Source organism: Haliotis rubra, unplaced genomic scaffold (genome assembly GCF_003918875.1).
Source record: "Haliotis rubra isolate DU_JTF1 unplaced genomic scaffold, ASM391887v1 Scf23, whole genome shotgun sequence".
Taxonomy (NCBI): domain Eukaryota; kingdom Metazoa; phylum Mollusca; class Gastropoda; order Lepetellida; family Haliotidae; genus Haliotis; species Haliotis rubra.
The window spans coordinates 1,412,508-1,425,982 of NW_025766336.1; the positions used below are offsets into that span (position 1 = coordinate 1,412,508).

Here is a 13,475-nt window from a genome sequence, read left to right on the forward strand (position 1 = left end):
CTGAGAACACAACACTCAGATCACTGTATTCCAAGTACAAAAAACATACACTGGTAAATACAGAAATGTTCAATAAAAGTAGCTGTATCTTGATGAATAAATAACTTGATGAATACCTGTTCAATAAAAGTAGCTGTATCTTGATGAATACCTTAAAGTTGAATGAACAGAAACACTTCTTAAGCTCACTCCAAATCAAAGTGAGCAAAAACAGTTTCACATCAACCAAATACGTCACAAAGTGTAATATTGGTGCCTGATGTGATCACATCATAGCCAGTGATTTCCACATTCTGTTGGGAAAAACAAAACAAATATACTGATTGTACAAATCTTGAACATGTATATGCATGTCACTATTTGGAAATATGGCTCTGACTGAGTTTTACGCCGCTTTTAGCAATATTCCAGCAACATCACGGCGGGGACACCAGAAATGGGCCAATGTATCAGTTTCTGATACTAGTATGATTTTGAGACACGTCATTGACTGACCTACATCACTTTAGCGGTGTTCAAAAATAAGCTTGAAGTTGAAAGCCCTTACTTGCAGATTTGGGGGACCCAAGATTAACATACTTCACCCTATGTTCCCCTGAATGTTGAACACTGATCTCAGAAATGAAGTACTGTTGAAAGTAGCTGTCAATCCATCTCTGTCATGTACATAAGCTGCTTGCAACTATTAGTTAGACATTAATCTGGGAAGTCTTTACTGGCAGCGGCAGTAATATCATTAACAAACAACTATAATAATTCACAAGAAACAATAAAATATCAAAAATGCCCAGTGTATGAGGTAACTGGTCGAGGCACATGGGGTACTTACGTTGATAATGATAAAAACCATGGCACACAGCACAAACTTCCTCATCTGTGAACATGATCACCTCTAGATCAGGCACCAGGAAGACAAGCAGTGCTTGGCACAAAAACTTCGAATCATAACTGGGTAGACAAGTATGTGCCTTTTGCATATCAATCAGTTTCACTTCATATATTAAAGACAAAATTATACGTCCATGCTTATTGTACAGGCTAAGTTATAAAGTCAAAATGCTAGTGTCAATTGTTTTAAGTTGACATGTAATTGTCAAAGACAAGAAGTGGTTTGCAACCATGTGAAATAAGGCAGTGAACTGAAAACTTCTTTGAGTGGCATTTTAGAAGTTGGAAGTCAGACTTTCCATAAAGTATTATACTTTTCCATTATCCATCAACTTCTAAAATGCCAATCGAACAGATTAGTCAGATAGAACAAGTATATATGGATGACAACTTATTCTAGAGCATGACGTTTCGATACAGGTTCTTGTATCGTACGTCGTAGTAAGAAAATGATACAAGAACCTGTATCGAAATGTCTTGCTCTAGAATAAAAGAAGTTGTCATCCATAAATACTTGTTTTAAGTGAACTGATAGTTTTCTTGACTTGGTGAATTGCATTTTGAGGTTGTGTTGTTTTTTTGTTTTGGCCATAACAAGATGTCTTCCTGCACCCAAACACACAATCCTTATGGACACACATGACCTCAGACCTATATAAGTGGTCTGTGACCCAGACCCAGACACACATGACCTCAGACCTATATAAGTGGTCTGTGACCCAGTCACACATGACCTCAGACCTATATAAGTGGTCTGTGACCCAGTCACACATGACCTCAGACCTATATAAGTGGTCTGTGACCCAGTCACACATGACCTCAGACCTATATAAGTGGTCTGTGACCCAGTCACACATGACCTGACTAATGTCAGTTTTCAGGTGTTCATTGCACTACTACAGTCACTATGTACATGAGTCTATCTTCTACTATACATGTCCACATAGAATCTCCTGACGCTTGTCTTCATACAAGGACTTCATCTTGTCGTATCCACGGTTGGCATCTAGAATCTGAAATGCAGACATACAAACACATTACAACCAAAAGCAACTTGTATAGCACAACTGGTAGGTGATATATTTGACACTAGTTAACAATACTCATGCCAGTGTTAAGTGATCCAAACAAAGATGGTTGATAGCTCATTCCCTTCATCTGGGCAGCATTCAAGAATGCAGAGCTGGTATCTGTTGATTTATTTGTTGTATAACATCAGCTAATATTCCAGCAAGATGATGTAAATAATCATGTCTGGACCAGTGATAGAAATGGTTAACAATGATCCATATCACCAGGGTATTATGACGAGCCATTATTGGTGTTCCAATGATCGATTATAATCGAAAATTGATTGGTTACCCTTTCCAGATACTCAGACCACAAGACAACTGGCAGTTACCGATGATTATAACTTTGGTCCGCATTATTCACAGAAATCACAATCACATTGCGTCTACTCACGCCTCGAAATGAAGTGTAGTTGACAGAAAATGGATACATGCATATATTTTGTTTTGATAAATGTCATATTTATTGGAGCTTGCGATCACAACAAACTGTCATGTGTATTTCACCTCATTCCATGCGCATACAACTTCCGCTTACCATGTTCATGAGGGTACACTTTTCGCTCCAACCGTGATAGCACCAATTTTAACATTATTCTCAATCACAAACTGATTACCGCCTCGTCATCCATTTTCTGTCAACTACACTTCAAGGCGCATTTTAGTCATGTAGTGTTTTTATGACATCTGACCGGTTGGTAATTGATGCTGTTGATGGTAAATAATAAACCATAAAAAAAAAAAAAAATCTTTTCTTTTGTGTACCTCTACATGTTCAACTATCAGTCTCTGAACTGTACTTGCTTACCTTCAGAAGTCTGAGACAATAACAAACACATGACCTTGTGTAATATATTTATTATTTAGAGGGTATTCTTGTGATTTAATATAACCGATGATTGATCGGATGGGCCAATCCAATTGTAACTGATGATCGATTATGAAATCACAACCAATTCTCACCACTACTAGCCATCAGTTGGAGTTTTCAATCAGCATAGATTGCTGGGGACCCATCCTAACCTGGAATCCCCATTAATACAAGGATATACTCACCAACACAGGAGCAGGGATGGAGCCTAACGTCTGCTTCACCAGCCAGTCTTCATGTAGGTCGTGGATGTCATCAATGAGTGTCTGCAAAGAGAAACCTACATGTAGTTCTCACAACTAACATCTGAAGATGTGTGACGTTATCAACAGACATCTTCTGCCTCATCTATAGCATGGCCATATATTACCTACCCTTTCAATAAAGTACAGGTAATACTCTATTATTTCAAGCTTTTATCATGTAGCTAAGTTATAGATACTGAGTCATACAGGCCGGCTATTTATAATTTTGGAATTCAAACATTAGATATACAGAGGTACAGATAAGCTGCGTATCTGCTTAAATTACGCAAATATTTATGTGAAAATTCAATTCCTATTAAGTCTATTGCGTACAAGTACATTTGAATTGTTTTTAAATACTCAATAAATGTGATCTTACATGCGTACACACAAAATGTCAAATCTTAGCTTGCATACCGGTGGATAGATAAATTAACTGAAGGATATTGAGAGGTTCTATTTCATCATTCATGACATGAACTTGACAACTTGCAATCTTTCTTATCGTTTCTCATATTACAGATCAAATATAAATACCAAACACTAACATTTAAACTATATCATATTTTTAAAATTAATGGACAATGGCAAAATAACCAATTGAGTTTGAGTGAGGTGAGTGCAGTTTATTTAGTTACTCAAAGGAAAATTAGGATACCCTATTGAGATGAACATAAGCGAGTTCATAACTCAATGACCTAAAAAGTTATCTGTAGCTCTGGATATACATGTAACTTGTAGTTAGTACAATATCAAATAGTCCTTTGTCAGGATTTTAACTTACCTTTGGCACACACGACTCTTCCTTCCGTGACCTCTTTTTGATACGCTCATAGCACACTTCTGGGTCAGCATGCAAATACACTGTAACAATTGAACACATAGAAATGTTTACAGGCCATAGTTACGATGGCATATTTGGCACATCCATAGACTTAATTGTGATGAACATCTGTTTTGAAATATCAGCTGCTGAACATTTCCATTAATGACATAATTTGAAACCTATCGCAGCGGTGGAAATAACCCATTGCCCGACGTCCAAGTCCAGTGTTTTTTCCAGTCGGGCAAGCAAATTTGTATATCATGCTGTACCAATGTCCAGTTAACTTTCCAATGTTAATTATGTTGTTTATTTAAATAATCAACAAGAAAAACCGTATAGAGGAAAAATGATCAGGGCAAGTGATTTTACATGTGCCACTGTACCGGTGTACACAAGCAATTTTAAAGTTATTTCTACCCCTGCATCTGAATCTGTTGTTAATGCTACATTGTCCACCTGATGATGGGTGATGACCTGTAAATATCAAGACTGGACCAGATAATGACTTGAATGACATTGTGAGCAATGAGACACACAATCACCAGGTCTGACCAACCAATCCATCTAGTTGCCTTTAGTTATGACAACCAACACAGGTTGCTGGGGACCAATCTTACTCTGGAGCCATAGTGTACCATATGTCCAGCATACAAAGTCAGTGACAGTCAATGGGGCTTCCACAACAGACATTGAAAAACTGGTAGATAAGCGTAAATTGGCATGGCATCCCCCTGGCTCAAAGCTATGACTAGACTGACAAAATGCCTGCAACGCTTTAACTAAATATTACTCACCAATGAGATCTAACTCTGCTTTCTGTGTTTTTGACAGCCAGTTAAACCATTCTGTCAGTATTGCATATTCCAGCCCGTTAATAGTTTGGCTGTAAAAATGATGAAAACATAAATAATATGTTCAGAAATCTTTTAGCCTTATTCCTTGTCATGTTATCATAGAATGTTAACATAGACATATTAATAATTCAGTCTACAAGCTATTATTCTCTGGTTGAAAAATTAAACATGACTTATGACTAATAACATTTGGTCCTGAAGAATTGTTCTGCTTGTTGTTTCACCCAGTGCTCAGCACTATTCCAGCTGTATGGTGGCAGTCTGTTAACAATCAAGTTTGGACCAGACAATCCAGTGATCAACAGCATCAGCATCGATCTACTCAACTGGGATATGATGACATGTGTCATCCAAGTCAGTGAGCCTGACCATCCGATTCTGTTAGTCACCTGTTACTAAAAGCATGGGTCAATAAAGAAAGGACAATGTGTTTGTTGCAACAAATTACTTGCATAGAATCTATAGGCAATGTGACACAGCCACTATGAATGTACAACATGACATAGCTGACCTGCGGTAGCTGTTCTCCACGAAGCAGTAGCGGGTGCTGTACAGGGAACGCTCCAACATCTTGATGGGTTTGGTCTGAAAACATCATCAGTCCTACATTGCTACTGGTGCATCTACTCACAACAGAATGCCTAGGACTGTCTCAGACACTGAACAACAAAATCTGGCTTTTCAAATATTAACATTTGTTTTCAACCACACAGGAAATTATCAAGACGGTGGCAACACAAGAATTGTTTGTAACTCCTAACAGGTTTATTGTTGTTTGAAACACACTTTCAAGCAAAGCATAAGATCTTTCTGAATATAATTGGTCAAATATTGGGATTCATGACTGCAGGCTGAGCATAACCTGCTTTGGTCAGCTCAACAAGCCGACTTACGTGAGGCTTAGTGTGCATCTTGATGCGGGTCAGTTGAGCATACATATTGAAGGAGAAGCTCCATCTTGAAGGATCTTCATACAATAGACCCTGTAACAATTATCATTTATTAGAAATTAAGTAAACTATGTATGACACAGAAATACACACAATCATTTCATCACTATGCTTACTTCAGTCTTGCATATGCACTTTCATGATAACCATATAGAAAGTCCTATAGACCTGCTGTAATGCCAGCATTCAGGCCTCAAGCCTGCAGCAAATGAGATTCAAACTTGCAAAAATGGACATTACAATTTCCTACATTCTCAGAATTTATGGAAAAATGAGCATTAAAACAGAAATATAAATTTGAAGTGTAATATTTTTTTCCAATGTGCCAAAGGCACATCATATATAATCCTACATATATTCCTGCCATATCATAAATAACCTTGACGTATTCAATGCTCTCCAGACAGTTTGCTGCTGTAGTATTAGAATCCCTGATACTGTAATGAATACATATTCAATCTCAGGTTACCAGAAAGATGCTTTGATTCCAACACTGAAGTGGAGTTGATGTGACTCACCAAGGCATTATGTCCCTGTATATTGGTCCACTGCTCCACTGGCTCTTGTAGTGCCTGAAACACCCACACATTGACAACTCACCAACAACAAAAAACATGCGCCTTGGTATGAAGCATGAAATAGAACAATACTACATTATAGTTTCTTAAACAACTCTTCTGTGATTGATCACAAAACGTCAGATTTCAGATCCTGTTTTGTACAGAGGTTTCATGACCATGTGTCCTATTTATCATGGTTATGTTTTGTGCACGCATCCCTATTTCCAGTTATTTAACATGTTTAGTCATTCATCGTATTATTTGAACCCAGACGGCCTGTAGTTGCTACACCAAAATGTTGCTCTTATTAATAATATAGAAGTTGTATCCCCATTGTTCATTACACCAACTTCCAAATGCCACCCAAAGATGTTTTCACTAAGATAGATTAATAACATCCTTTCAGCTTGAATCCCATGGTATCCCATACAGTGCATCAAATTTGTCCTTACAAACATTTCCATGTGTCTGTCATGTCATACATCTTTGTACAAATATCTTATTTTGAAACATATCCCAAATAAGCTAACCCTGAAATTGTGTAAGGTACACTTAGAATACCAAAATTTAATTTTGGGGGATAAAAATATCATTTATACTTATCCCGACTCTAGCGAAAATAGTAGTATGAGTCAGGATAAGGTAAAATAGATATAATAATGGGTTACAGTAGCAGTCTGAATACCAGGATAAGGTAAAATAGATATAATAATGGGTTACAGTAGCAGTCTGAATACCAGGATAAGGTAAAATAGATATAATAATGGGTTACAGTAGCAGTCTGAATACCAGTCTCCAACTTATTTTGAAACAATACCAGGAAGTGCCCTGTCATTCAAAGAGAGGCTTAGTCAACCAAGAAAGATTGTAAAGTTTTCAATGATGCCATGTCAGCATGTTTTGTATTTGTTGACAATCACTACTTCTGATGCAACTAAAATGGACATTTTCACGACACCAGTGAGCAGAGTTTTCTTTGCTGCTGTAAACACAAATGTCAATAATACCAAAATGTTCATATGAAACCATGCATGCAGTGACTGTCCTAAACTCTGACAAGCACCTGTCCAGGTAAATAAATTACTGCAGCACTGCTTAGTTCCCTGTCAATACTGAACAGTGTTTTGCAATGAGTGTGATGTTACGGTGTAGGTACTAACACTGTTATCAAGCATGATAACGGTGTTAGTACCTACTCCGAAACGTCGCACTCATTGCAATAAAGAAGTTGACCATTCATAGAACTTTGTTTTTCTTCATCTATACAACTTCTAAAATGACTCTCAAAGAAGTTAAACAGTGCTTTGTTTTACATGCAGAACCTGACCCAGGATAATTCTTGGAATAGCTCACCTGGACACTGTCGGATTGCTGGAAGTATTCCAGGAGTGTAGTTTTCCCACATCCAATGTTCCCCTCCACAGAAACCTGTCAACATGCCATCATCAACATGCCAGTCACATTTGGTGCCACAAACGGCATTGCTAGAACAGGGCTCCAGATAAGGGCTGTATCAGCGTATGTACGGATAAAAAATATGCACGATATGGTAGGAAATACTTTAGAAAATGTAGCAGATACGTACTATAGCAATGGTGTACAGTCTAAGAATCATTTACAGACATATTTATCTGAAAAAGTATTGTTTTATTGTTTGTTAACCTGTTTACACAATAGTAGCAATGTTGTGGTGCATGTATACATGAAACGAAACACAAGATTACTGATACTCCATTAAATTCCATTCAGTACTCTAAGGTTTTCCAGTACTCCTGTATTGAAAAAAGAAGGAGTATGTACTCCTGATGTTGAAAAATTATCTGGAGCCCCTCAATATCTCAACATCTACAGCAACAGTAAATAGTCTGACAGCAGGTAAATACGGAAAGCTTCAGTGATCTAAACAATGAAAGTATTCTTTGCAGAGCAACCCTACCTGAAGCTTTGTATTCTCAGAAAACAGAAGGTTAAACAAAAGAGTAAAGTCAGGTAAAAAATAGTGTAATTTTAACCCTTTCAGAATGGTTATTACATTTAAGAATCTATATGGTATGGGGTTTTGTTCTGACATTTTCATTTGTTCTAGATCAAGAGAAACACTTTCTAAAAATTCATAAATTCATAATGTGACACTAGAGAGACAGTGATGACATTTGGGTAAGACTTCCGCCTGTATCCCCCCTAAATTTTAACAATGAGCAGGGATTGGGGAGCACCTTTAGAATACAGCACCACAACTTCTCGTGAGGACGATCTCTGCCATAGGTCACGTGTGTTAAGACAAGCAACCAGTTTGTGTGAACCCGTCGGACGCGAACCCACGACCTTCGGATTGTTAGCTCGACAGCTAACCGACTGAGCTACGTCCACACTGTTGCACAATGTGCAAATTTATCGAGTCATTCCTGTGACGTCACGGAAATAAACGGAAAGAGTCGAATAGGTCACGGACAATTACGAATGATACGGGTAGACTTGGTGTCTCTTGATTTTATTCTACGGACAATTGCCGAATGCATCCGATGCCATGTGGCACACTCGTCCCATTCTGTAATCTACAAATTAACGTGTGGCGTGGAATGAGCCGATATGCCTCAAACTGAAAAGGGTTGTTGACGTCAGGCGTCAGACGTAGATTTCACAGTGCATGCATGAATGACGCGCTTTTATATAAATCGGTGATTTTGTGACAGAAAAGTGATGTAGGGAACACTGTAAGGATAATGTGGATCGCACAAAGGAACGGGGGAGACATGAGCATGTGTAGTGACGACACGAGGGTGAGTTAGCCTTCGAATCATTACTTTACAAAATTTATGTTGCATGTGAAAGAGGCTTCAGTGCAAATTCCAGGCCAATTTCCATTAGCCCAAAATTTCTACATTAACCCATTTCTTAATGAACTTTCGACGTTTTTGGTTTCCTGTTTTTGTGTGAAAAAAACGTATTAAAATGCAAAAAAGGAAAAACAACAAATGGTACTCATGTATTACACCGGACATGTACCTACTACCTAACCCTAACCCTAAACCCTCAGCCCTAACCCCTTGAAATAATCCTAATAAATAGAATGCATTGACCGAACCACCGGACATGTACCTACTATATTGCATTAGGTCCCCAAACCCAACCCTAACCCCTAAACCCTAGCCCCTTGAATTAATCCTAATAAATAGAATGCATTGACCGAACCGGCACAAACACGACTGACGTGGCTAGTGTAATGCATTATTACCGCTTCGAAAAATAAAATACTAATAAAACACTTTTCTATGTAGATGGTGCAAATTACTGAATGACAAATATATATATGTAAATTTAAAAACTTACAAAATACACAAAACATAACACCTCAGCAGCCCGTAATACAAATAAATATGAGTGTATTAGTGAAAAAAGAAAAATATTTCAAACTGGTGCTTGCAAAATATTGCGCTACTGGAAACTCTCAACATTGTTGGGCTTATGCAATGACATAGCTCGTAGAGATGAAACACCAGTGAGCGGAGCTTATACACACTCGCTGAGCCAGACAACCGCGTTGCCATGCAGGCGTCATAGGGCATTGTTTCGAGAACGTGCTTTCGAACAAAACACATTACATTACGTAAAAGGGTATTATGACGTATTTTTAAAGTTTGTGGTGCTGTATTCTAAAGGTAGGCCGATTGGGATAGAGAACTTTGACAATGGGCTATTTTCAGGATTATTATCCATTTTCTGAATTTAGAATCGTCCACTGCCCTTGTATCAATAGTAAACTTCAATTTAAATGGGCCATTGTTTTATTCTTATGTGCAAAATGGCCCATGGTCCCTGTCTTTCCCAATCCCTGGTTGAGGAAACATTTCTTTGAATGGCATTTTTAGAAGTTGGATATGTCTTTCAGAATGATCAGATACAATTAAAGAAACATGTTAAAACTCATCCTTATCAGATGAGGAATATATATCAGGTGATATGATTTCACTAGAATGAAATTTTAGCGGGGATTCAGTCTTTCCCAATGACCAATTTCATTAAGTTCATCAGGCATGGAAACAAAATTACCGTAAAGTTTTTCTGATCTGGAGACACAGAGAACTCCTTTTGCACATCCCTGATGTAGTCATCTGCAGCACCAAACGTACATGCATGCTCTATATCACATCAGCATAAAATTCATTCCGACCATCATTTCAGCATTATAAAGAAAATCTGTTTTCTTTTAATTTAGGATATTATGAAAATGCACCCGCACCTAATAATTATTATAGAAATTAAACATATGATACACAATCAACTGGTCTTTAGTTTCAACGATTTCAGGCCTTCACCTACACACAAAAAACACTCACCTTGTACAGGTGTCTTTAATTTCATATTTCTGAAGTTTTCGAACGTCCCCAACATTTCTTCAAATCGTTTAGATGACGTTCCTGATGACGTTTTGGTTTTTTTCGATCGTGTCGGCTGATCCCCACAAAAAAATCTTCTGGCGCAAATCCGTGTGAAGGCGGTTCCCACAATCGTAAAAACCGCCAGGCTGTCACTTGCTGTACGTTGATTGGTCAATCTTCGCCACGACATCTGCTGGAAACTTGACGAACTAATATTGTAAACAACCTCCAAGCATTTCCATCAATCGATTGACTGTAAAAACAGAGACCGTGGGGTTTGTTTCGCCACGATTTGAATAACAGAACAAAAAGTCTTCTCATCTACGAACTGACTCGTGTTCAAAAATAAAACTGATAACGTTTATATAATACAAGCAATAATCTACATATCATCACGTTCGATTTCGTCTACTGCAATGCACTCTTCCAATATCAGGAAGACAAGTACATTTCACTTCGGTCTGCATGTTCCGATTATCTTCGACTTCTCAATTACAAACATGTCACATATTTGCACAGTGATGTGGCCAGTTGGTGATTGCATGTCCCTTTCGCAACACTATCCACTTGGCGCGCATGTTCGAAACTCGCCACAGCACCGCGGGTGAAGTAAAACAACTGCGATCACTTCGTTTTGACGCTGCGCGGAGATTTGATGACACGTGGGTCTCCGTCATTTCCACCAGAATTACATGCCCTAAGTGGCTGCGCAAATCGAAGCCAGGCCAGGCGAACTATATATAGTTTTAGTCTAACTAACGTTTAGTCACGGAAATATAGATATGTTATTTTAAACAGTATGTCCTCAAAATAAAGTCATCATAAACTCTAATTGAAATGGAACAATGCTTAATGTCAGATATCAATTTTAGAGCTGATGCAATGCAGACTTGCCCAATCGCTCGCTTGACGTTTACTTATAAATGACATTCCATTCCATTTCTCTACATATCCTTTTCATTCATTTCAATAGGTGTGCCACATTTTATGTGCCATTACGTGTTCTAATTGATGTGAAGAAAACCAAAACCAATATAAAGCAGCTTTCTAGCTTCGTGTACGGGCAATCTGGTGTCCTCCCATTAGTCATACGTCCCACTAGTCATAGGGGTTAAAACAGCATTAGGTATGGTTGACTGCACCAACAACTACCTTTGCAACACCTTTGTAAAAATGGAATCATCCAAGAAACAAAAATACATCTTCACATTAGTGAACTTTAATAATCTGTCTTCAGCGGTGTCCGCCCGGGAAAGCCACATTTGAAAAATACCATTTGCCGCTAAAGCCACATTTCAAGTACAAACCTCGGTGCCGCGAATCACCGCGAAAGCCACAATGAGTAAGGGAATCAATACCGTTTTCACCCGTTGATCACAATTGGATTGGAATTGTTTTTCTGACTTGTCCTTTGTTTGTTTAGTTAACATATAATTATGATGGGTGTGTTTCTACTACTTGACAAATGTTTCTTAGGTACTCATTGGTATATTGCATCAAATTCCATCAAATTTATTTTATAAGTAAGTAAAGTCGAGAGATGATGGTAATTAATGCACAGCGTGAGCGAGCAATGTGTACAAGCGCACCTGCACCCTCATTAACAAGAGAATTGGGGTGGAGCCAGTCTACTATCCAGATCAGAACCGAATATTTATTACTTCCAGGCCTCTTCCAGGTATCTGAAGTTCAGTGTACAATAGTATTCAAAATACATGCATTTTGGTATAACAATTGACTATATTTATGTACATGTACATGTATACTAACTCAAACACATTATGTACAAGGTAGATGAGAGTATATTTGCTTATCTAGAGCACTTGTAGATTAGCATTCAGGAGAGAACAGAGCTTACTTAGCTTTCTAAGTACATATATGTTCTTACTTTTAAATTGAGTACCAAATTTTAACTCGTTTGGATAAACATAAAAGTATGGTGACACCATCTTTTTCATATTCGCTAAAATAATCGCAACACAGGAGTGCATGGTATTCATCGCCAATGCAGTTCTTCTGACATAGGTTACATGTTCGTTCTATTAAGGGCATATTATTCCATCTGTCTATATATATGAGCTTACTAAAATACGGTTCTAAATCGAGGATGGAAATAAGAGTAGTATACGTAAGGGGTTTTTGTAACAGGGGCGATGCGGGTGGCAAGAAGACAATCTATGCGCGCGCATGTGTGCGTGCGTGTGTGTGTGAGTGTGTATTGGTTAAAGCTGCACTCAATATTTGTCCAGCTATATGACGGCGGTCTATATATAATCGAGTCTGGATCAGACAATCCAGTGATCAACAGAACGAGCATCGATGGGATACGATGACACCACTGTGTCGTGTCAACCAAGTCAGCGAGTCTGACCACCCGATCCCGTTACGACAAGCATGGGTTGCTGAAGATCAATTTAACCCGGATCTTCACGGGTCTATGATAATGACGGTGACTTCTAACAAAGTGTCTTTAAGGATTATATTTATAATAATAGGACCATGTGTTATCAAACAGTATACTATTCCTGTATCACACTGATACAGACACTTTAGGTTGCCATCAGCTATTATCCACTATTCATCATCACACATGATAAATTAAATATAACAACTGTGCACAATACAGCAATACTGTCATCACCAGTACTTTGATACTTTGAGATGCTGATATTGTTGGAACGCCTTTTTTCACTGTTAAAACGTAAATGGTGATTTCGTGTTGTGAAAACACACCTGGACGTGTTGCCAGATTTACACCTCGCATGGTCACATAGAGCATTCGATACACGATTAAAACAAGAGGGGGTATATTTCATTTGTGGGTGATATTAT

The 13,475-nt window shown here is 38.1% G+C and overlaps 1 protein-coding gene and 1 long non-coding RNA gene across 3 annotated transcripts; both read right to left on the bottom strand.

Moving 5' to 3' along the window:
• Positions 1-9: 9 nt before the first annotated feature.
• LOC124277966 lies at positions 10-1,242 on the bottom strand. The gene is made up of 2 exons (XR_006898947.1): positions 863-1,242; positions 10-803 (listed from the first exon to the last, which is right to left on the bottom strand). It is a non-coding gene; the product is annotated as an uncharacterized LOC124277966 (long non-coding RNA).
• Positions 1,243-1,325: 83 nt separating this feature from the next.
• Positions 1,326-11,326, bottom strand: LOC124277967 (thymidine kinase 2, mitochondrial-like). 2 transcript variants are annotated; one of them, XM_046713690.1, is made up of 11 exons: positions 10,602-11,326; positions 10,315-10,376; positions 7,618-7,692; positions 6,223-6,276; positions 5,648-5,737; positions 5,266-5,339; positions 4,695-4,783; positions 3,859-3,938; positions 3,015-3,095; positions 1,588-1,901; positions 1,326-1,539 (listed from the first exon to the last, which is right to left on the bottom strand). In XM_046713690.1, exons 1-10 carry the CDS (start codon positions 10,831-10,833, stop codon positions 1,818-1,820), a joined length of 921 nt encoding a protein of 306 aa, XP_046569646.1. In that variant the 5' UTR covers positions 10,834-11,326; the 3' UTR covers positions 1,326-1,539; positions 1,588-1,817. The 2 variants fall into 2 exon arrangements, with proteins under 2 accessions (XP_046569646.1, XP_046569645.1); XM_046713689.1 differs by having other exon boundaries at positions 10,315-10,387; positions 10,604-11,325.
• Between the last annotated feature and the right edge of the window lie 2,149 nt (positions 11,327-13,475).